Source organism: Eucalyptus grandis, chromosome 9 (genome assembly GCF_016545825.1).
Source record: "Eucalyptus grandis isolate ANBG69807.140 chromosome 9, ASM1654582v1, whole genome shotgun sequence".
Classification (NCBI taxonomy): Eukaryota; Viridiplantae; Streptophyta; class Magnoliopsida; order Myrtales; family Myrtaceae; genus Eucalyptus; species Eucalyptus grandis.
In genome coordinates, this window is record NC_052620.1 from 28,634,915 (window position 1) to 28,658,515 (window position 23,601).

A 23,601-nucleotide genomic window follows, 5' to 3' on the forward strand; every position below is an offset into this window, starting at 1 on the left:
TGTGTTACATATCTAAGACCCGTACCATTCTACGGTCGCTTATAATAGTAACATGACTTCGCAAAGTGATTGCTTTCCCAAGACCCGCACCATTCTATGGTCACCTAGTAAGGCATTGTTTGGTTGTGTCTAGGACCCATACCATTCTACGGTCGCTTGAATGTTGTCTAGGACCCGTACCATTTTACAGTCGCCTTGACAAAAAAAATGATTTTTTAGGACCCGTACCATTCTATGGTCACCTGAACTGAGGTTGTCTAGGATCCATACCATTCTACGGTCGCCTAAACGGGGATCTATTTTCCAGGACCCGTACCATTCTACGGTCGCCTGAGTAAGTGTTATCTAGGACCCGTACCATTTTACAGTCGCCTAAACTTGGATTCATTTTTTCTGAACCCATACTATTCTACGGTCGCCTGAATAGGTGCTGTCTAGGACCGTACCATTCTACGGTCTTCTAAACTAGGATTCATTTCCAAGACCCGTATCATTCTACAGTCGCCTGAGTAGGTGTTGTTTAGGACTCGTACCATTCTATGGTCACCTAAACTGAGATTCATTTTTCAGGACCCGTGCCATTCTACGGTCGCCTGATGAATCTGAGAAAATTCTTTGGGGGGCAACTCCATCGAGTGCTAGTGCTTGAAAAGGAATACCTGTACAATGACAAGTATTTAAGGTATGGATAGAGATATACTTACCTGATGGCATCTCTAATGCTTAAAAATATGTCTCCTAAATTAATGAGGTGACTCTAGGCTACGGAAGCACACCATGTCGAAGAAAGGGAATTTCGGGCTACGGAAGTACGTCGATTTGATAGGGGGACTTTGGGCTACAGAAGCATGCCATGTCATATCAAGGGATACTGGGTTATGGAAGCACGCCGAGTCAATAAATAGGACACTTGGCTACAAAAGCACGCCGGATCGATGAAAGGGACTCTGGGCTACGAAAGCACACTAGGTCAATATAAATGACATCGGGTTACAAAAGCACGCCGGGTCGATATAAGGGACTCTAGGTTACAAAAGCACGCCAGGTCAATATAAAGGACATTGGGCTACGAAAGCACGCCGGGTCGATGAAATGGACTCTGGACTACGAAAGCACGCCGGTCAATATAAGGACACCGGGCTACGGAAGCATGCCGGGTCAATGAAAGGGACTCTAGGCTGCAAAAGCACGCCAGGTCAATGTAAAGGACACCGGGCTACAAAAGCACGCTGGATCGATGAAAGGGACTCTAGGCTACGAAAGGACGCCAGAGTCAATTTAAAGGACGCCGGGCTACGAAAGCACGCCCGGTCGATGAAATGAACTCTGGGCTACGAAAGCACGCCAAGTCAATATAAAGGACATCGGGCTACGGAAGCATGCCAGGTCGATGAAATGGACTCTGGGCTACGAAAACACGCCAAGTCAATATAAAGGACACCGGGCTACGAAAGCACGCCGGGTCGATGAAATGGACTCTAGGCTACGAAAGCACACCAAGTCAATATAGAGGACACCGGGCTACAAAAGCACGCTGGGTCAATGAAAAGGACTCTGGGCTATGAAAGCACGCCATGTCAATTTAAAGGACACCGGGCTATGAAAGCACATCGAGTCGATATAGAAGACAGCTTGACCGAGTCAAGTGTTGATGCACTTGGGAGAGAATACCTGCACAATGACAAGTATTTAAAGTATAAGTAGAGATATACTTACCTGGTGATATCTCTGATTCTTGGGGATATGTCATTTGGAACTTAGATATCCTATGGAGGCCTCTCACCTCCTGAATGTCAGAAGCTCTTAGGTCTTTGAGAAAATATTATTTGTAAGACATGATTAGAGCAAAAATGCATTCACCAAAGAAATAAGCAATTAATGCTATTCTGGAATGCACACTTCAAAATCCACTGAAGTTTTTATCAATTTAATTGGGGTTCATGCATACTTACCTAAATTTCCACTAGAGAATTACCATTCAAGATAATTTTTACTCATGACATGGATTTCTTAAGAATACTAAATGAGAGACTTTCAGTTAGAAAGGACTTTCACTCACTCTCATTTAAAAGAGAATTACTCCATCTCACCATATCGACAGGGGTTCAAGTATTCTCGCAAGCAGTACAACCTTACCAATTTGAGAGGTCTTCAACAGGGACCATATTGTGGGCTTTGTCAACAGCTTAACAAAAGGACTCTTTGAGTCAAGGCTATTGAAAGAATAGCTTCGCAATCATTTCTGGGTTTACAAGTCAAGAACCCTGCAAAATGAGAAAGAAATAATCTTGCTCGCACTTCTTTGACCTATGCTTAAAACATGTGAACCCCTAGGTTAATTCAAGTGCCCTAATTTGAAGAGACTTTGTAAGGGTCGTAACATAGGCTTGACTCATGGGTTGAGAAATGAAAGGATTATTAGGCTCAAAAAAGTGTTTAGGGGGTTAAAGTTGGTGATCATCCTGACATTTCCACCACTTTCCTTCGCCATTGTCAAAGATTTTTTTTTTATCACAACTCCATTGATTGCAACAGCATTTGAGAGTTTTTTTTTTTTTTTTTTTGGTACCACCTTGTTGGGGATACGACTCAAGTGTTTAATTTTTCTTTTTGTACATTAGCCTTGCTTTTACTAGACACATTGCTTTTTCATGCCCCTATTTTGCACTTCTTCTCTTTGGACTTACACAATCTTCTTTTATAAGCATTTTAGACCATGCTACTTGAATGATTGTCTCTAATCTTGCCCCAGTGTGGGGGATGATCACCAACTAGGTTTGACATGAAATGAATTTATAGGCTCAAGTACGCTATGTAATGGATGAAAGTGTATAGGATAAAGAAAGAACTACTCTTCGTCATCCTAAGGCACTTTAAATTTCTGTACAAGTTACATTGTGAAAGCAATACTCGAAGATTGATACAAGTGCGAGCAACAAGATTCCTCCAATTCATTACGAATTTGTCCCAATGTGGGATGATCCTTGACAGAGGAAATTTAAAAAGAATCTCCAAAAGCATATGGAGCTCAAATGGGTTAAGCAATGGATCACCTGTAATGTTTGGGATAGAGAAAAGAATGCCTCTCGTCACTTTAGTTGACGTACCCTTTGCGATATCAACTTTTCCTTGCAAGGACGGAATTTTTCACACAACTCACTAGGGATTGGTATATGAAATAGTGTATGGAACAAGGCCTGCCTTTCATCATTCCAAAGTATCCCATTTGACACATTTAATTTATCTCACACAATTCATCAAGGAAGAAAAATGCAAAATTTGCAATAAATTTAAACAATTGAACTCATTGAAGCAATTTATTCATTATTGAAATGCTTGCAGTTCAAAACATGACATGGAAAATTCTATCATGGGTAATACTTCTTGACAACATCTGAATTAACAGGAGTGAAAAACTCACGACCATCCAATTCTGCCAAAATCAAAGCACCGCCAGGAAGTACCTTCTTTACCACATATGAGCCGCTGTAGTTTGGAGCAAACTTGCCTCCGGGATCTGAAAAGATTGGCAACAACTTCCTTAGGACTAGGTCATTTACCTCAAAATGCCTTGGCCGCACCTTCCGGTTGAAAGATCTAGCTACTCTCTGTTGATATGCTTGGCCATGGCAGAGAGCTTTTAGTCTTTTCTTGTCAATCAAGTCCAACTGCTTGAATCTTTGTTGTGACCATTCCGCCTCGAGACAAATCCACTTGGGATAAAAATCTCGGAAAGGAATCTCCACTTCTACAGAGGCGAACGCCTCCATGCCGTACACCAAAGCAAACGAGGGTTGCCCCGGTGGAAGTGTGGATCGATGTCCGTATGCCATCGGTGGGAAGGGTAGCATGTCATGCCAATCTCGATAATTCACAGCTGTCTTAGCCAAAATCTTCTTAATGTTCTTATTGGCCGCTTCAACGGCCCCGTTCATTTGAGGGCGGTAAGGAGACGAATTCATATGCTTGATTTTGAACTCTCCGAACAACTCATCAACAAGTTTGTTGTTCAAATTGGTCCCATTATCAGTGATGATTGTTTTAGGGACACCATAGCGAGCAATTATGTCACGTTTGACAAACTTCACAACATACGAGCAGTGACACTTGCAAAGGATGTAGCTTCGATCCATTTGGAGAAATAATCTATCGCCACCAAAATAAATCGATGCCCATTTGAAGCCTTGGGATTGATTGGGCCAATCACGTCAATACCCCACATCAAGAAAGGTCATGGCTCAGAAAACTGATGCGGATCAGTTGGAGGAACATTCATCTTATTTCCATGAATTTGGCATCGATGACAACTCCGAACATACCGGATGCAGTCGCTTTCCAGTGTGAGCCAGTAGTATCCTAATCTCATAATATTCTTGGCCAACATCTGTCCATTCATATGGGGGCCACATACTCCCTCGTGCACTTCTTGCATGATTTGAGTGGTTTCGACTATATCTATACATCGCAATAAGACAGAATCGTAAGATCTCTTGTACAAGACGAAAAATTTCGAGGCCATCTTCGTGATGTACTTCCTATCAACTCTAGTGCTTCCTTCGGGAAATTCTTGTTTTTTAATGTAATTCATGATATCGTGATACCATGGTTTTCCATCAGGTTCTTCAGTCACAATCATACAATAAGCCGGCTTCGGCAAAACTTCTATTTTCAGAGGCTCAACCTCCAACCCATCAGTGACTTGCAACATAGAGGATAACGTCGCAAGTGCATCTGCAAATTGATTGTGAGACCTCGGCAAGTATTCAAACGAAAGATCATTGAACTCTTTCACCATATTTTCTAAATACTTATGGTATGTGAATAACTTTGCATCCTTGGTCTTCCATTCTCCCACGGTCTGTAGTATGATTAGTGCAGAATCTTCGAACACTTTTAACTTAGCCACACCCATCTCAATTGCGGCCTAAAGCCCGATGATGCAAGCTTCATACTCGACTACATTGTTAGTGCATGAAAATATCAATTTTGCAGCTACCGGATGGTGTTGTCCATTTGGAGATATCAGAACTGCCCTGGTACCTGAACCAGATAGGTTTATAGCTCCATTAAAGAACATCTTCGATGAGTCTTCATTTATACTCAAGACACGATCATCAAGGAAACTGTTATCATCATTAGGGACTCCTGAATTCTCGGCCAATAGATCAGCCATCGCTCGACCCTTAACCGACTTTTGTGGCATGAATTGCACATCAAATTCGAAAATCAAGATTTGTCATTTGGCCAACTTACCCACAAAAACTAGCTGATCAAGTAAGTACTTGATAGGGTCGTTTTCAGTCACGAGGAATCTCTGATAATGTAGTGTGTATTGTCGCAACCCATGCAATACCCACATCAATGCCACACAAGTCTTTTCAACATCATAATACTTCAACTATGATACAGTGAACTTCTTACTCAAGTAATAAATGGCTCGTTCTTTTTTGTCAACAGGATTTTCTTGAGCTAACATTGCACCCAATGGCTCACTATGAATAGTGAGATAGAGAATCAAAGGATACCTCGATGAGGGTGGGACAAGAACTGGTAAAATCATCAAGTACTGTTTCAACTTATTGAACGCTTCTCGACACTCATCATCCCGGTTAACTTGTGCATTCTTCTTTAGAAGCTTGAAGAATGGCTTGGCAGTTTCAGAGAGTTGAGAAATGAATCTCGCTATGTAATTGAATCTCCCTAAAAGGCTACGGACATCTTTCACTGTTGACGGAGGTTGCAATTCACATATGGCCTTAGCCTTGAAATGATCGATCTCAATCCCTTTACTGCTCACAAAAAATCTGAGCAACTTATCGGATGTTGCTCCGAACACACATTTAGCGGGATTTAGATGAAGCTTGAACTCACGGAGTCGATCAAACAACTTCTTCAAGGTTTCGATGTGGCTTCTTCCTGGTCGAGTTTTTGCAATCATATCATCAACATAGACTTTAATCTCCTAGTGCATCATGTTATGAAATAATGCGACCATGGCTCACTGGTAGGTTGCCTCTATATTCTTGAGTCCAAAGGGCATGACCTTATAATTAAAGGTTCCCCACGGGGTAATAAATGCAGTCTTCTCCTTATCTTCCTCATTCATCCTTATCTGATTGTACCCGGAAAAACCATCCATAAATGAGAATAGTTCAGAACCAGCAGTACTATTCACAAGGACATCTATGTGTGGTAATGGGAAGTCATCCTTTGGACTAGCCTTGTTCAAATCCCGATAGTCAACACAAATTCGAACTCGACCGTCCTTCTTCATCACCGACACGATATTAGCCACCCATTCGGGGCACTGTGAGACTTCAATAAATCCCACATTCAAAAGCTTCCTCGCCTCTTCCTATATCTTCTTCGAGAGCTCGGGCTTAGTCCTCCGTAGCCTTTGCTTCTTAGGTGGCACGTCCGGATTAGTTGGTAGGCAATGCTCCACGATTGACGAGTCTAGTCCAAGCATGTCAACGTAGGTCCATGCAAACATGTCTTAATATTCCTTCAGTAATTAAATTAGGCGCTCCGCCTCATCTTTGGGGAGACTCACCCCAATTTTCACCTCTTTGGCTTCTTCAGTGTCACTCAAATTAATAGTGACAGTCTGCTCAGATGTGAGAGCCTTAGCTTTTTCATGTTGTTCCCAACTATGTTGCATCTCAATGGAGTCTTCGATCGAGTCGTCAGGATCATCATTATCAATACTTGTTGCATTGGATTGGACCATTTCCAATCGTTGTATGCCATAAGATTGTTCCTGAAACATGAAATAAATTAGAAAGACAAACAGAGTAATCTACATTTGTGCTTTTGTTTTGTTTTTGTTTTAAATCCTTTGACAAAAATATTTTTTTGAAACATTTTGACACAAGGAAGCATGATGAAGCTCAGGCCTCGGAATTCTCCTTGGATTTTTCTTTTTGTTTATCGGCTGGATATCATCACTGGGTTGGTTTGGCATACTCCATCATGTCCTCAAAACAAAACTTGTAATTTTATTGATATTCATCAATCAAATTATATTTATTGGAATGAAAAATGTGATATTCAAGCACTAAAGCAAAACAGAAGAAATTTTTACCAATCTCTAAAAAGCAATATGAACTCCCACGCAGGGGAAAATGCAACTGAACATGCCCCTAATTAAATAAGAAAAGCGAACTACTTAGGATCATGAATCATGTGTGCTTGAGTTCCTCACCCTCCTTGATCTTGTGATGCAAATCCTCCAGGTTAGAGATTATTCCTTCTAGATATGTCACTAGTCTCTTCATAGTGGCATCAAATTCAGCTACCTCAGGAAAATAGGATGGTTCGAAAGTCCTCTTGGCTCTCTTCTTCGAGTCGTAGTTTCTCACTGAAGATAGAGTACCTATGTCATCATGGCCCTTTTACTTGACGAGACAAGCCACAGTAGCAGACAATTCATCGACTTGACTTTGGAGGTACGCAGTTCGTTTGTTTATATTGACAATGATATGGTCCAGCACCTCATTTTGATCCGCCATTTTAGCTCTCGACCATGTATGGATGGGTGAGCGAGATCGCTCCATAATCACCTAAAGGAAATAAACGGGAACATGTAAGTATGAGGTGTGAATGGAGAGTCAATCCATGACAATGATCTAATCGATTTTTTTTTTTCATTTATTCATGAAAAGTCTATGCAAGAAGGAAATTTCCTAAAAAATGGATATCCTAGTAAAACCAAATTTTCTGGACATGACGCAAAAACAAATTCTCCAAAGTTTTTTTTTTTTCATATGCATCATTCCCTAGCAATCTCTCATTTCATTTCCAATTGACAAACAAATGAAATCAATGATTGACCTAGATTGTCATGGATCGACCCAAGAATACGACAAAATAAATTGCATGGTATAAGGATAGAAGACTTACTTCATCAAGAAAAATTAACGGCAATCACATAGACATGCACATGAGATGTGAGGCTCGATTTCTACCTAGACGGCTTAACAAAGTGGAGCTAAGAAGATGATCTGACTGTTGTAGTCTCGCATTAACGTGTCAGGTCCTCCTAACTCCGGCTTAGTCAAATGGAATGTCCAATAGTCATGCAGTCTCGCGGATATGGACAAACACATTTGACACTATGAAAAGACTTTCAAGGAAGAGAATGTCAACCTCTATATAGTGGTCTCACTTTGGAGGAAGTATCATTCTCAACACCATCCTAAAAATCCTATTGCAGCCCAGGTCCGGCCACAGGTTGTGTGTGCAATAGTGTAGTGCTAAAAGCAATAAAACATGCACAACAGTTTAAATGCAAACAACGCTTCTAATTAGGAAAAAACAAATCATTCATCCCACATTCCCAGCTGCAAGACAAATGTCAGCAAAAACTACTCCCCTTATACCTCATATTTGCAAGAACATTTAACACCTTAGAAACGTTAGGGACGTACCTGATGTCCCCGCTACCAAACAAAAACATTTTTAAAAGGAAAAAGAAAAATTGGCCTAAGTCCACTAAGTGCTTTAAAACAAGTCCCTAGCGGAGTCGCCAAGCTGTCACAAACTAATTTTCGGGTGCATCACCTAAAACTAGGTTAATGGACTACTAAGTTTTTAAACTTAGCTCGGGCTCTCCCAAGCCCATACCAATTCGCGACTTAAGTTTAAATTTTTAAATATGCAAGAGGTTATTAACTAGGAATCGCCACTAATCGGTTTATGGTAGGTCGATTAGACACCTAAGTAAAATAACAGGAAAATTATTTTATTTCTACGAACTAGAGACTAAGGGTACGGGGACTTGGTTACACTAGAATTTTCTAATGCTCTTTCGATACCATTTCTTTTTAATTTTCAAAAGAAAAATTTACAGGCAGCTGATTTATTTTAACCTAAATTACCAAAATTTCTAATTAAATGATCCTACTATGAAAACTAGTTAATATGCACCTTTATGACCTAATTTTACTAGTAAATAAATTCTAATCAAATGATCCTATTATGCAAACTACTTAATATGCATCTCATATTTTTTTTGTATTTTTCAGAATTAATAAAAACCCTAATTAAACTATCTAAAAGAGGATAATTTTCTAATTTAATCTAGGGATTAATTTGACTTAAACCCTATCCTATCTTAGAAAACTATTTTTGAAAAATGAGATAATTAAAATGTGCGATCATTATCTAAAAAATTAATTTAGGTCAAACCCTAACTTATTTCTAAAAGTGCGACCCTAAAAATGTAATCCTAAAAAATTCTAATTTACAAAACCTACATGTCTGATTCACTAAACCTATATGCTCATGCAGAATTTTGATTTTTTGATTTTCTGATTTTTTTAATATTTTAATTATTAAATAAATATTAAATCTAAACTATCAACAAAAATAAAGGATTAAAATAATAATAAAAAATAACTTGTTGTCTCATAGGTCAAATTAACGATTATTCTAACCCTAATTATCACAACAAAGAGGTCAAAATAATTAAAAATCGATCCGAAGTCTTATGGATTAAATTAATAATTATAATGATTTACAATTAAAATTCTATCAAAAAGCCCAAAAATTAAAATAATTAAAAAAAAATGATCCGATGTCTCTCGGATCAAATTAATAATTACAATAATTCCGGGCAAAATCCACTGCGGATAATGCCTGGTGATATACTTACCGATGATATCTCTAATTCTTGGGGATATGTCATTGGGAACTTAGATATCCTGTGGAGGCCTCTCACCTTTTGAATGTCAGAAGCTCTTAGGTCTTTGAGAAAACATTATCTATCAGATATGATTAGAGCAAAATTAGTTATTAATTTAATATGATGAAAGTTTAGGACTGAATTAACACAAACATAATAAGTTTAGGACTTTCTTGGTAATTCTTTTTCTCAAATAGGCATGGGGAACCTAAAATTAGTTATTAATTTAATATGATGAAAGTTCGTACTCGATCTAATTTAGGTAAGTGATTTCATTCAAGAGTTAGTACTTTCGAAACATTTTATGCATATAAAAATTGATTTTTTAGTTCAAAATTGGTAAATGCGAATTATTAAAAAAATAGTAATTTTGTAAAAATGGAGATAAGCTACCATAAAAATTATCTCAAAAACGATCTTTTCTACCAGCAAATTTTTTTTTAACAATATCCACATTTATTTAAATTTACCAGCAGGGAAAGAAAGTCCGCATTTTGGGAACGGAATGATAGAATTCTGGCTTCTCACGCTGCACTATCTAAATTTCATTATACCCGTTAAAGGAACGAAGATTTCGTGAAAACTTGGTTATTTGCTTGTCTTGGGCTACTGCCACTTTTCTTCTTCCGATATAACTTTGATACAAAGTGACCCTTTTGCAACCTTCTTTTTCCTTGTCCAATTTTCAACATCAAATGAAGTTCCAATTTCATCCCCGTTTGATTAATTAACCTTAAAGAGAACTTTAATTGTTAAACCTCATGGCCACTAGGTGAGAATTGCAAAAGGCCCTGTCGGCAATTGGCAAGGGTCACAACTCTTGGCCAGTAGCTAGGAAGGGTTGTTGGCCCTAGTCGATAGTGGCGGTCCCTTGTCATGCCTTAACAATAAAACAAGAAAAATATATAAAAAAAAATGAAAATTATAAAAAAATTCACATTAGACTTCATTGTGCTACATGGGTACAATGGGTGATGCAATGTATAACGACAACATCTTTTAGTGTTAAATTCAATGGCGAACAATTACATTATTTCCATCCAACACGAGCCTTCGGCGGGGCTCTCTCTCCGTATATATCCATCTTGCTAGTGAATGTCTTATCAAATCTCATTAACCAAGCTGATGGGACACATTAAGGGTATCAAGCTAAATAGGTGGTGTCCTATCCTCTCCCATCTATTTTTCGTTGATGATGCAATTTTCTTCTTAGATGATAAAATTCAGGAATGTCAGAATCTCGCCAATATCTTGAATCAATACTATTTAGCTACGGGACAGGCTGTTAATCAAAATAAATCTGGAATTTTTCTAAGTAAAAATTGCCCTTTTAGACTACAGGAAAATTTGGCGAGGGAGTTTAGAATACTAGTGCTTCAATGGACTAGTAAGTATCTGGGAATACCATCAGATTGGGGGCATTCAAAACAGGAGATGTTTTCCTGGATATTAGGGAGAGTGAATGCTAAATTGGAAGGATGAAAAGAAAATTTAATTTCTAAGGGTGGTAAGGAGATCCTACTTAAGACTGTTGTACAGGTGATCCCACAGTATGCCATGTCTATCTTTAAACTTCCCGTGTCTCTTTGTAAATCTATTGAATAGAGAATTGCTAGGTTCTGGTTGCAGAATGATAGTCGCAAATCAAGAATTCATCGGCATAAATGGGAAGTACTAAAAAGTAGCAAGGACAATGGTGGCCTAGGTTTTCGCGATCTCATAGATTTTAACAAAGCCATGCTTGGGAAACGGGTTTGACGTTTACTCCAACAACCTCTGTCTCTATGGAGTAAACTCTTCAAAGGCCTTTATTTTCATTCAAAGGGCTTCCCATTTGTGGATAGAGGAACTCAACCATCTTGGGGTGGGCGGAGTCTACTGCTTAGGAGGGATTCAATTTTACCTAATATTAGATGGTTAGTTGGAGATGGGAACATGATCAGCATCCGTGAAGATAGATGGTTATCTACAGGGATACTAGTGGCTGATCTCTTTGATCCAGTCCACAACACCTGGAATGTTCCCCTTCTCCACCAGCTTTTTGATGATCAGGTCATAGCAAAAATCCTTACCATTCCGGTAAAACCCCTCTATGCCACTGATAAATTAATTTGGATTGAAACAAAACATGGCCAATACATTGTGAAAAGCGGTTACCATGCTCTTAGAAATACAGATAACAACCGGTATATGGGACCTCGACATCATATCAAACCCCAAGGCTATTATGGCGAAGAATCTAGACAATGAAAACTGCCCCAAAAATTTGTATCTTTCTATGGTCTTTATGCCACAATGCATTATCAACAAAAGCTAACCTATTTCAAAGACACATTACCACAGATCCAGTTTGTACTCTTTATCATCAACAAACGCCATAAACCCTCAAACATCTATTTCTATTATGTCCATGGACTCAGGGCATTTGGTCTCACCCTCAAATCAATATTAGACTATCGCCTCAAACAATGCAAAGAATAGATGCATAGCTCGCAGAGAGGGTTACAACATAGCAGCTCTTACCTGGTTTGGAGACCATTACCAACGTTTTATGGCAGATCTGGAGGGCATGTAATAGCTTTATTTTATGTCGTCGGCGTCCTGACCCAACATATGTGGTGGAGGCAGCTTTAGCCCAAATCCATGTTGCTCAGCTTTTTGCTTGAACCTAGACGAGAACAGGGCGACTTGTTTTGAATCCTAAACATTTTTGGAGGCCACCAAATCCAAGAGTTATGAAGATCAATATAGATGGCGCTTATCAGCCTGCCAGCATAGAAGGAACTATGGCCTGTATATGCCGTGATCATCATGGAAAACTTACTGATGGTCTCTCCAGACATTTCCCAGCTTGTTCGGCCCTACAGGCGGAGATCCAAGCACTTACTCTCACTGTCCACCATCTGCTGCAACACGACATCAACCACGCACAACTTTTGATTGAATTGGACTGTCTCACTCTGGTTGAAACTATGCATGATTGCATATTGACGCCATGGGAAGATTGTGCCCTGTTTGCAGAAGCCCCCGCTTTGCTTTCATGTTTTCCTAATCTTCATCTTCAACACTGCAAGCGAGAAGTGAATGTTGTTGCTGATTGGGCCGCCAAGGCCCACGGTAGTGCAGCCTTGACCCACAACTGGGCTATTTCTCCTCCATTTTATTTGCTAGATCATGTATATACTGATGCAATAGCCTTGGGCTATACGTTTCCTTTCACTTGAATACATCTTTCTCTTTCGACCAAAAGAAAAAAAAAAAAAAAACAGTTAGTGTCCACATGATCAATTTTTGGTTAAAATTAGTCGAATGAACTATATCGGTAAATTATAAAAATGTTTACGGCTAAAATGACTAAATTGAAATATTTATGACTAAATGAGTACAATTATGACTTCTTTGGTAATTTTTTTTCTGCGATTAAAACAATTTTCAGAAGTAAAACCTTTGAAAAATTAATTTCCCTTATGAACAAGAACATATTACAATTGTCAATACGTCTCTCCAGGTAAAAGCACTCATCTGTGCGAGCGCATAAGGAGAGAAATTCGCACGATGACAAAACTCTCAAGTCGACTTGAAGAGATGGATAAAACGTATGGATTCATGGACATCGCGAGACTCGACTGTACTCGGTGTGTGCAAAAACGTGACTAATTGCTGCAATTGAACCCTTTGCATAAAGAGAGCCAGATTATCAGCACGAGAAGCAGCACGATCCCCAGCACGGCCAACTTGATCTTCATGTTCTGATACCACATCTTCCGCCGGATCTCTCCCCCTCGTATCTTGAATATCTGAGCCTGCATTAGACGAATGCGCGTATTTATAACTAAGAGGCCCAAGAAACTTGTAAAGGCCGACCTGCGTCACGACAGTTATGCTGTTTTCTCAATCGTCACTGATTTTACCTCGTTATGGAGACTCTCAGCTTTGTCCTCTAGCATTGTGCATTTTACTCCCCTATCCAATGCCTTAAAAACACAATTAGCAGATGGTACTGTGTGAATCATTCTCCCAGTTCAAGAGGTAAGCAATAGTAAGACTTTGATCTCAAAAAACCATTGACTTCTTCATGAGTCAAACCATAAATTTATGATTAGGTCATAAGAAAAAAACAAGACAGAAAGGCACACAGAAGTTCAAGATGAGGGCTGTTGTTATGACCACTCATTATAAGACATTTACAAGATTCTTCATGTGAAGGTACAATCTAGAGTACAAATCAAGAAAAGAATACCATGATATATAAGTAAAGGACATTGGCCACGCCTAAATCTCGCAATCTATCTATATTTGTTAAATTCATGATTGAAATTATACATATCTTAACCTGTAACCCCAGATTTGTCAGGAGGTAATTTTACTGGAGCTTAAATGGCTTTCCAGTTACTGCATCGGTAACACTCATTTGCAGTTCTCATGAAGCAATTCTACACTATGCGAAATTTCAAAAAGCCATGCTACATGGTAGGACGAAAACAATTGCAGTACAAAAACAAGTGGAGATCACGGCTTTCTCAAGTACTGCCCGGAGAATTGGTAATGATTTCAGGTCCACATAAGATTGTGAAAATACAAACATTATCGAACATATGTTCAAGCTTAGCTAATGTACCTGGTCGATGTTATTCATCATTATGTTCTTGACTACTGAAACTTGAGCCTGCACTTTCATCAGCTTATCAATCTCCTCAGCATGGTCTATGGTGTACTTCATCTGCTCTTTCATTACAGGCCTACAGATTCATATATTCATTATTTCTTCGTTGAGCTTTCCCGTCTGTTGAAATTATGTTCCTTATATACTATACGTGGACGAATTGCAAGGTGAACCGAGATGGTTCTTGATGCCGACCGTACCCGAACTCCTTGCTGAGACTTTTGGCGACAGCTGTATCCGCTTTCCCGCCTCCGTATCTTTTCTTGAAGTCCTCTTTGAAGCGCTCCAAAAACGCAATCGGGATTTGCTTGCCCACAGATTCAGTAGCCACGACGCAGTAAGCTGCAAATACATATACTGGAAAATTAGCAGGATTAGGAGATCCTAAAGTCTGCAAATCTGATATATGGTCGAGACCTCTCACTCCGACACCATTTCAAGAGATGAATTGTTCTAGTATAGTGTCCCGTGAAATTTCTTCTCCTAAGTTAAGATTGACCCGCCGTTAATTACTATAATCTCCACGAACTAAAATCGAGATAAACAATATATCTAGCATAAACCAACATATCTAGCGTTCTCTATTTGCTCTAATCAGCTAAACATCTTCACAAAGACTCCAACAAAATCAAGCAAAAGAAGAACAAAATAACTGAGACAAAGAATGAACATTTTTTTTCCTTTTAATTACCGTAGCCATCCTTGACCAGGAAATTAAAAGTGTGGCGGTCACAGGTGTAGGCGAACTTGCTGCTCCCGGAGGGAAGTCGCTGGAGGCACTCGGTGGCGACGTCTGGGAAGTTCCTGGTGAACCGTGTGTACTCGGCCAGCACCACCGTGCCCCGCGCCACGAAGCTGTATATCAACGATCCCTCTTGTGGCTGACTCATTTCGATCTCTGTCGCGTTTTCACTGAGACAGACAGACAGACGGAGAGATTTCAAAGAATTAAAGTATGCCTCGAAGTCATGTCATGCTTTTCATATATGTCTGCATGGCCTGGCGCAGGTGCTTAGCGTCGAAGGAAGCGTTTGCGATTTGTTTAACGAGTCTTTCATTGGGTTCGCATTGTACCGAGTAAAACAGTGCGTCTTCTAGTTGGTCTATGGCTGACTTTGGACTAGGTATTTTCTTGATTTCTTTCCTGTCACTCTTGTTCAAGATGGACCTGGTCAGAAACAAATTCATACGCGTGCGTACAAATAAAAATAAGTCAAAGCTAAGACGTATTTATTTTCTATATAATTCCTTTTGGTATTGTTACTTAAACGCATTGAGCAACGGAGAATAGAACATGAGGCAAGCAAAAGACAAGAAAGGAGAGTGATTATGTGGAAGACAGGTTACATGAGATGGAAACTCTCCCCTTTGGTGGCAATAAATATTATCTCTTATGCGCTGTTTGGAATTACAAGAGCAGAAGATTAGAGGGAAAATTATTCAAATAAGCGTAAATTCATTGTATGGAGATTAATTCAGTGATGATATTTTTTTAATTTAGGTAATTTAGTCTTGACCCCTTTGACAAGTTATCAATATAGTTCTTCTGATCAATTTTGATCGAAAATTGTTGATATGGATGTTGATAATCTTACGTAACATTATTGGCACTAACGTGGATAATTTTTACAATATTTTAAATGTACTTTTCTAAATTTTTTTCTTATTTTCCTCTGCCGATCCCCCACATTGACAATGGCTAGTAAAAATCGTTGGCCATAGGTGAGGGCTGTGACACCCTCGCCTAGCCCAAATCTAGGCGAGGGAGTTGCCGCCCTCCCCTAGTGTCCGCAAAGGCTGCAACGCTCTCATCTGTGGCCATTGACCTTCGTCGATCATCAACAAGGCCGTGGAATTGTAGGGGGAAATAGGAAATAAAATAAAAATAAAATAAATAAATAAATAAATAAAAAGGAAAGGATAGAAAAGGAAAACAAAGGGAAAAAAATAGAAGTTTTTTTTAAAAATTATTCACATCAAGCTGATTGTGCCACTCGGAATGACTGGTGTTCATATCAGTGATTTTCCATAATTAAAAAAAAAAAAGGTTAGAAGAACTACATAGCAAATCGTCAAAAGGTCTAAATTAGCAAAATTGCAAAATTTAGGACCAAATTAGTATTATATAATAGGTTTAGAATTTTTAGACAATTATTGTCAAAATAAGACATTTCCCTCCTTCGCATCCCCTTGTTCTTTCATATTAGTATTCATGTAATCTTTGTTTTTTTTTCTTTATATATTTTAAAATTGGTATTAGAGTACTCTCGATTCATGACCTCGGCTTCAATGGATCTAAAAGCCTAGAGTAAAGTTTTAAAATGACATGATGGGCTCCATGTGGTTTTTCTCGTTCCTCGATGGACGGTTTGGGTTAGTCGTGGCCCCAACTTTTGTTCTGTGTCTCATTAAAACAAAAAAAAAAAAAAAAAAAAAAAAAAAAAAGGGGACGACAAAGTAGGTTGCAAATTACAATTATGTATTTTCATATGCTACCCGACGTCCTATTGTTACACAATCTATATCCACTCTTTTTTATACGAGTCGGGCAGCTAATTGATGCGCATCGTGTAAAAAATGTGTTATGAATGTTACATAAATAAAAATTGATCCTACAAGCATTGATATTTGAGAAACCATTGGGATCGAACCTGAAATGGGCCCTATAATAATTAGAATCGACAAGCCAAAACATTTAATTCTGTTCGGATGAAGACAAATCGAAATCGAAAAGACACAGGAGAAAACCTTTTCATATGCCATTTAAAAAAGGATTCGTATCTGGGCCAACTTGAGCTGGGGTCGAATTTGAGCCGCACCTATCAGAAAGACATTGAAAAGTGACAAACTGTTGTGAAATTTTTATACGGTACACAACCTATGTAACTTATGTTCGTCACACAATCCACCTCCTTCACCGGTGATGTAGGTATTAATACAGAAGATTTGACCAAAAGAGCCAAGTCAAGGGTAATGGACGTGGGCTATGTCGAAAAGAAAGAAGATTGCCCGGACCATGTTTGCTAATTTGCAATGAGAAAAGTGGAATGAGAACTAGATCTCTGGCTTGTTCATTATCATGTTTTGGTCCTTAGTATGACCTTAAACTGCTGCATCTAAACTCCGAGATGTAAAATTTAGGGATATTCCTTGAGGAGAAGGAAAAAAAGTATTCTCCATAATTGGAGAATAGAGGCGTGCAAACACTGATACATGATAAAAAAATGCAGTCATATTTCCTATAAGTGTTGCCTAGCAAGCAATGTGGCCCTCAACAGAGCTCTCGGACTCCTGGGTTGTGGTGAGGTAAATCTTAACCTACACCAAGGATCCACAACAAAGCCCAATTTAAGGTTAAAGTTAAGGTTACTCGAACAGTGTTTGCTAATTCGCAATTAGAGGAGTGGAACAAGAACAAGATCTCCGGCTTGTTCATCACCATATTCCGTGAGTTGGAATTTAAAGGAGATATTGGGAATGAAAAAGGCTTCATTATCATGACTTCATCCTAAACTTACTTTTTTCTTTCTTCCACTGTAGAAGACTTTTTCTCCACTTCCCCTTTCATTGTAATTGTCTTGTTTTCTCTTTTCAAAAGATCATTGTCATCTTTCGTTGTTGTTGTTGTTGTTTTTTTTTTTTTTGTGTGCGTATTTCAACAATAAACCTTTATAGCTTATTTTTAATCACGTGCATATATTGTAATTTTTATATAAAGTGTAGCAATATATAAAAACTAAAAATATTTTACCAACCATTAGTGAGATTAAGGCTCCGTTCGTTTCACGGAAAATGGACCATCTTCGGAAAATATTTTCCCAGAAGTTATTTTCTAGGAAAATGGCTATATTTTCCGGTGTTCGGCTAATACTTAAATTTTGGGTGGAAAACATTTTCCACCGTTCATTAACTAATTTCTTTCTTTTTTTTTTTATTTTATTTTTATTTTTCCTTTTCTTTTCCTTCTCCTTCCTCCTTCCTCCTCCTTCTTCCTCCTTCCTCCTTCCTCCGCCGCCGCTCCTCCTTCTTCCTCCCGCTTCCTCCGCCGCCGCTCCTCCTTCTTCCTCCTCCTTCCTCCGCCGCTCTCATCCTTCTTCCTCCTCCTTCCTCCGCCGCCGCTCCTCCTTCTTCCTCCTCCTTCCTCCGCCGCCGCTCCTCCTTCTTCCTCCTCCTTCCTCCTTCCTCCTTCCTCCGCCGCCGCACGCCTGACGATGGCGAGCCGACCAAGATCCGGTTGCCAGATCCAGCCGACCAAGGTCCGGTTGCCGAGATCCAGACAAGCTAGGCGAGGCTCGGGCCTCGCCCGAGCTCGCCAGGTCCGGCGAGCCGCGAGCTCGCCGGATGGCGGCGGCGGAGCTCGGGCTCCCGATCAAGGCGAGCCCGAGCTCCGCCGCCAGATCCGACGAGCTCGAGCGACGCCGAGCCTCGCCCGGCTCGCCGAATCTGGTGAGGCCCGAGCTCCGCCCCAAGCCGACGAGGCTCCGCCTCGCCCGATCTCGGTGAGGCTCGAGCTCGCCGAGCTCGGGCGGCCGGGCTTCCACGGATCGGGCTAGGCGGAGCCTCGCCGGCCCGGAGCGGAGCTCGAGCTGGCTCGCGACCGCGGCCCGGTCGTCGGTCGCCGATCGCCGGCCGCTATCGGGGCCGGCCACCGGCCAAGCTAAGGAAGAAGAATGAAAAGGAAAGGAAAAAAAAAAAAGGCAGAGGAAGTTGTGGAAAATGTTTTCCACTTTTCAGAAGTGGAAAACATTTTCCTTAGATTTGCATGTAAATTTTACTGTTGATGGAAAATATTTTCCTTGAGTTGTTGATTTTCTGTGAAACGAACACCGGAAAATCCGGAAAACATTTTCCTGGAAGTTATTTTCCGTGAAACGAACGCAGCCTAATTCTCATTTGGTCTTTATGTCTCCGGTCTTCCGGGAAAACCATCGCTCGTGGGATTGTACCTTCGGCATTGATAGTTGGAAGACCATAAATGGTGCGTTTATTTATATTTCTTTCAAAAATTATTCCAATAATAGAAATAGAAAAAACTATTTCTGTTCCGGAAACAATTTTTTACTAGAAAGACGTGTTTGATAAACTTGTTCCGGAATAAAAAATGAATAGAAACACTTTTGGTAAATTTGTATTCTTTTTTTGTTTATTTTAATTTTTTAATATTTTTATTTTATTTTTCCTTTTTTTTTTTTTTTTTTTTTTTTTTGGTCTTTTAGGCCTTGGCCATTGCCGGCAACCGGCCGACGAGGCTCGCCGGCCCTCGGTGAGGCCGAGCCTCGTTGTGGTTGGGTGAGGCTCGACCTCACCTTGGCTGGGCGAGCTTAGGCTCGCCCGGATCTGAGGCCGAGCTCACCGAGATCGCACAGCCACGGTAAGGCTCGGCCTCGCCCGGCTCGAGGCCTCGCCTGCGCCGGCGAGGCTCGGCCTCACCTTGGCTGGGCGAGATCGGGCTCACCCGGATCCGGCGAGACCGAGCCTCACCGGGGGCCGGTGACGCTCGACCTCATCGGGGCCGGTGAGCCTCGGCGAGATCTAGGCGAGGCCGCCGGCCCTCATCGGCCCGCCTACCATGACCGAGGCCGTGACCGGCCAAAGAAAAAAAGAAGAAAAAAAAAAAGAAAATAGATGAGAGAGAAAATTTGTTCTTCAAAAGTGTTTTGGAACAAAAAAAAAACTGTTTTTTTTTTTGTTTCTTATTTCTATTCTAATTTTGTTCCTAAAACGAAAAAACAGATTTTGAACAAAAACGCAAACAAACGCGTTTTCTGTTCTTTTTTGTTCCCGGAATAAAAATAACATCTGTTCATGAACAAAATTTAAAAACGCAACCATGCACGCCCAAAGCAGTTAAATTTGACTTCTCTTTTGGAGCTCACTTCAAAGAATCCCTAGAGTCTTTTATTAAGCAATCAAATATCAATCGGGTCACGCCGAAGCCAGGTCTGGTTCCATTCTCGATGCGTGCTAAAGAGAGAGAGAGAGACAGCGCCGTTCAGAACATCCTAGGTGGAATGTGGCAACACCAGCGAGGCTGAGCACGGCTGGGGACGGCTGGGCACGTAACCATGACTAGGCAGTCATAGCGGCAAAAGGAGAGAGGAGAGAGCTTAGGAACATTTGTCGGTGACTATGGTTGGGAAATCATTAGTGACGGAAAAGAGCGAATGATAATCATATATCCCAACAGCTTTGCAGCCTGACTGCAAAACCTTTCCTACATAATCTATTTCTTTGTAGATCATGTTTAACAAGTATCAAGGCTCGTTAGCATGAGATCTAGTTGTTATCTCGACCTAAACGTATATCATTGTGCCGCTCCGCGCAAAATCTCTCGGGGCTAGCAAGACAATAGAAATAACGAAAGAAGTACGTGATAGTTTCGTTCTTATTCGACGGAGATAGAGACACCACAAACGTCACATCTAAGTGATGTCTGGATATGACTCCATCCTCCCAGGCCATAATATCCCCTCACAAACCACTAAACCAAACTGGAAAACCGTAATAACAACAAGCCAAAGGCGACCAACACCACCATTTGGATCCTCCTTTCTTGGCTTGTGACTGCATGGGCCGAAAGAAAGTCCGAAATCGTCCCGGCTTGCCCGTATAATCAAGCCGCCGGTGAGAAGTCTTCCTCTTCCTCTCGAAGCGAGCCTTGAAGAAAGCGAAGAGTTGCTCTCTCGGAGGCAAATTTTCCTTGATGATGGGGAAGTTTTGGAACTCGCAGCACCACTTGCATAGCAGGGGGAACTTTTCCGGGGTCAGCAGTAAGGGTGAGCAGCGGTTTAGGGTCGACCCTGGACCGACCCTGGACCGGCCCAACCCTGCCGGTCTTGGTCCGGTTCCCAAGGGGACTGGGTCGGTCCTTGGTCCTGAAATTCTAGGACCAACACTGTGCGGGTTGGTCCTCGGTCCTGAGAGTTTTGGGTCGGTCCAACCCTGGACCAATCCCGTATATTATATTATATTATATTATATTATTTATAATTCTTTTATATATTCAAACCTAAGTAAAATTTATGTTATATTATATTATATATAATTCTTTTATATATTCAAACCTAAGTAAAATGATGTTAAAGTTGTTGACTCCTCATGCTCACAGTCACGGACAGACGGCATCCAATTCCAAAAGGCGTGAAGTTTACGCCGTAAAGGTCTTCACGACCTCCTCCCCCATAGTCTAGACTCCAGAGTACATTCTTCACCGTGAGGACCAAGGACTCCTCATAGTCATGGACTCGTGACGTCCAAAATGGTGCGAAGTTTATGCCGTAAATCTCCTCATAGCTTTCTTCCCTAAAGTACGTTCTCTTCCATTTTGTCTTCTTTTTTCTTCAATTTGCCAAAATCAAAAGTAGCAACATCCTACTCGCCTCTGGTTGCCCGCGCCGCTCACCTTTGACCGTGCGCGCTGCTCGCGCTGCTCGCCACTCACCACTCGCCCTTTGTTGTCGTCGCTGGCCTCGCTCAACACTCGCCACTCACCACTCACCGCTAGTCTTGTTCAACGCTTGCCGCTTGCCGCTGGCCTCACTAAACGTTTGCCGCTTGCCAGTTGACGCTCACTCCACTCGACACTCGATGCTTGCGCTCACCACTCGCGCCGGTCGCCTCACTTATCGCCGAGTAAATCAGAAGGAAAAAAGAAGAAGCCCTAATTAGAAACCCTAACACTCAGCTTGCCCTTGCTTTCCAAACACAACTTGGCTAGTGATATTTACTTTGTGCTTCATTTGAGATCTTGTATTGGTATTTATAGTTTAGTTGCACAATGTCGTATTGTTGATGGATGTGTAATTTAAATTTGTAGGTTTACTTTTTTAGAGAGTATAAAAAATAAGATGAAATAAATTATCAATCGGTCTCGGGTTGACCCTGGAACCGGACCGAACCCATTGGGTTGGTCCGGTCCTTGGTCCCAGGCTCAGTAGGGTCGGTCCTCGGTCCTAAAAATTGAGGACCGACACTGTACGGGTTGGTCCTAGGGTTACGGGGTGGCCCGGACCAACCCGGACCATGCTCACCCCTAGTCAGCAGACGGACCCCGGCCACTTCTTGGATCACTCCGATCCAGTAGCCGATGAAGTTGCCTGCGATATCCACGAACCCGATGGTGTCTCCTCCGAAGAACCTCTTCTGCTTGTCCTTGAGCTCGGCTTCAAGCACATTTAGGAGGGCACATGCTTCCTCGAATGCGTTTTCTCGTTCAATACCCTCGTGCCGACAAGATCGCCATAGGGCTGGAGCGCACTGCAATCAAAATGGCACCATCCGCCAAACTTTTTCTTCAGGATCACTTGATTCTCACTTTGCTTTCATGATATGCCACTGAATCATATAGTTCAACACTCAACAAGCGGTTCACTTAGCTTTAGTCTAATTTGTCAAACAAAAGAGGTTTTCAATGGCTTGTCGGTGGCAAAATGAATTAAACCGATTTGCTGAAAGCGAGCCTAAAGTCGAGTGACCTGAGAAACGTGAGGACATACCTGAGAACAAACATGTCTAAGGGTGCAAACTCATTACTCTATAATCTCAAGACTGACGACTTTTGATGAAGCGAGTTCAAAACTTTCACCTCGTAAGAAATAAAGCCAAAGGCACCTCTTGTTGTCCATGCATCATAAAGAAAAAGATCCGATGAAAGCGGAGTCAAAGGTAGACATACTTTGTCATCCATGAACTTGGCCCAGAAACGTGCGATGGCTCGGTCGCGCGGATCTTGAGGCAACAAGATCACAGGGCGATCATTCCAAATCTCATCGATGTACTCGAGAATCACCAGCGACTCGGCAATGGGCTTGCCGTTGTGGACGAGCACGGGTATCTTCTTATGGACCGGATTGTACTCGAGAAGCAAAGAGCTCTTGGGGCGGTTCATCAAGTCCTCGTCAAAATACTCGTACTCGACTCCTTTCATTTTGAGAGCCACCTCCAACCGCCAGCTAAACGGGCTCCCCCACGCACCCAGCAGCTTCACTTCTTCCTCACACATCTCGACGCTCTCTTTTTCTGTGGCCGTGGAGTTGAGCAAGTGATAGCGAGGCAATGGCGGATTTATACTAGCGTGAGTGAGTCTCTGTAACGATCAATGATTGGGAAACTTGTTCAAAATATCCTAAATCTATTTCATTTTTACAAATTAAGTCATAAACCTTTCAATTTCGTTAATTGAGTTCTATACTTTTTCACATGTTACTAATTAAGTCTATCCATCTAATTTTGGTTGGAATTCGTTGATGTAGAT

General features: G+C 41.0%; 4 protein-coding genes across 4 annotated transcripts; 1 reads left to right on the forward strand and 3 right to left on the reverse strand.

Moving 5' to 3' along the window:
* Nucleotides 1–3,368: 3,368 nt before the first annotated feature.
* On the reverse strand, nt 3,369–3,833 carry LOC120288492. The gene has a single exon (XM_039302513.1). The coding sequence runs from the start codon at nt 3,831–3,833 to the stop codon at nt 3,369–3,371; it is 465 nt and encodes a 154-aa protein (XP_039158447.1).
* An 8,587-nt stretch (nt 3,834–12,420) lies between these two features.
* LOC104417510 lies at nt 12,421–12,909 on the forward strand. The gene has a single exon (XM_010028773.1). The coding sequence runs from the start codon at nt 12,421–12,423 to the stop codon at nt 12,907–12,909; it is 489 nt and encodes a 162-aa protein (XP_010027075.1).
* Nucleotides 12,910–13,217: 308 nt separating this feature from the next.
* Nucleotides 13,218–15,255, reverse strand: LOC104415132 (vesicle-associated membrane protein 724). Its single transcript, XM_010026389.3, has 5 exons — nt 15,040–15,255; nt 14,549–14,690; nt 14,304–14,424; nt 13,597–13,659; nt 13,218–13,488 (listed from the first exon to the last, which is right to left on the reverse strand). The coding sequence occupies exons 1-5, from the start codon at nt 15,236–15,238 to the stop codon at nt 13,339–13,341; spliced, it is 675 nt and encodes a 224-aa protein (XP_010024691.1). The 5' UTR covers nt 15,239–15,255; the 3' UTR covers nt 13,218–13,338.
* Nucleotides 15,256–17,600: 2,345 nt separating this feature from the next.
* Nucleotides 17,601–23,365, reverse strand: LOC104417511 (glutathione S-transferase U8). The gene is made up of 4 exons (XM_039302514.1): nt 23,023–23,365; nt 22,364–22,604; nt 21,455–21,534; nt 17,601–17,666 (listed from the first exon to the last, which is right to left on the reverse strand). The coding sequence occupies exons 1-4, from the start codon at nt 23,347–23,349 to the stop codon at nt 17,601–17,603; spliced, it is 714 nt and encodes a 237-aa protein (XP_039158448.1). The 5' UTR covers nt 23,350–23,365.
* Between the last annotated feature and the right edge of the window lie 236 nt (nt 23,366–23,601).

What these genes read in the sequence shown, in the direction of transcription:
- LOC120288492 (XM_039302513.1), bottom strand. Translation starts at nt 3,833, where the DNA reads ATGGCATACGGACATCGATCCACACTTCCACCGGGGCAACCCTCGTTT.
- LOC104417510 (XM_010028773.1), top strand. Translation starts at nt 12,421, where the DNA reads ATGAAGATCAATATAGATGGCGCTTATCAGCCTGCCAGCATAGAAGGA.
- LOC104415132 (XM_010026389.3), bottom strand. Translation starts at nt 15,238, where the DNA reads ATGAGTCAGCCACAAGAGGGATCGTTGATATACAGCTTCGTGGCGCGG. An exon ending in CCTGGTCAAGGATGGCTACG is followed by an intron (nt 14,691 to 15,039) that starts GTAATTAAAAGG and finishes ATGTATTTGCAG; the next exon opens with CTTACTGCGTCGTGGCTACT. An exon ending in CTGAGAGTCTCCATAACGAG is followed by an intron (nt 13,489 to 13,596) that starts GTAAAATCAGTG and finishes CGTCTAATGCAG; the next exon opens with GCTCAGATATTCAAGATACG.
- LOC104417511 (XM_039302514.1), bottom strand. Translation starts at nt 23,349, where the DNA reads ATGTGTGAGGAAGAAGTGAAGCTGCTGGGTGCGTGGGGGAGCCCGTTT. An exon ending in TAGGGGTGAGCATGGTCCGG is followed by an intron (nt 21,535 to 22,363) that starts GTTGGTCCGGGC and finishes TCTGGAGTCTAG; the next exon opens with ACTATGGGGGAGGAGGTCGT. An exon ending in GATGCCGTCTGTCCGTGACT is followed by an intron (nt 17,667 to 21,454) that starts GTGAGCATGAGG and finishes TCCTTGGTGTAG; the next exon opens with GTTAAGATTTACCTCACCAC.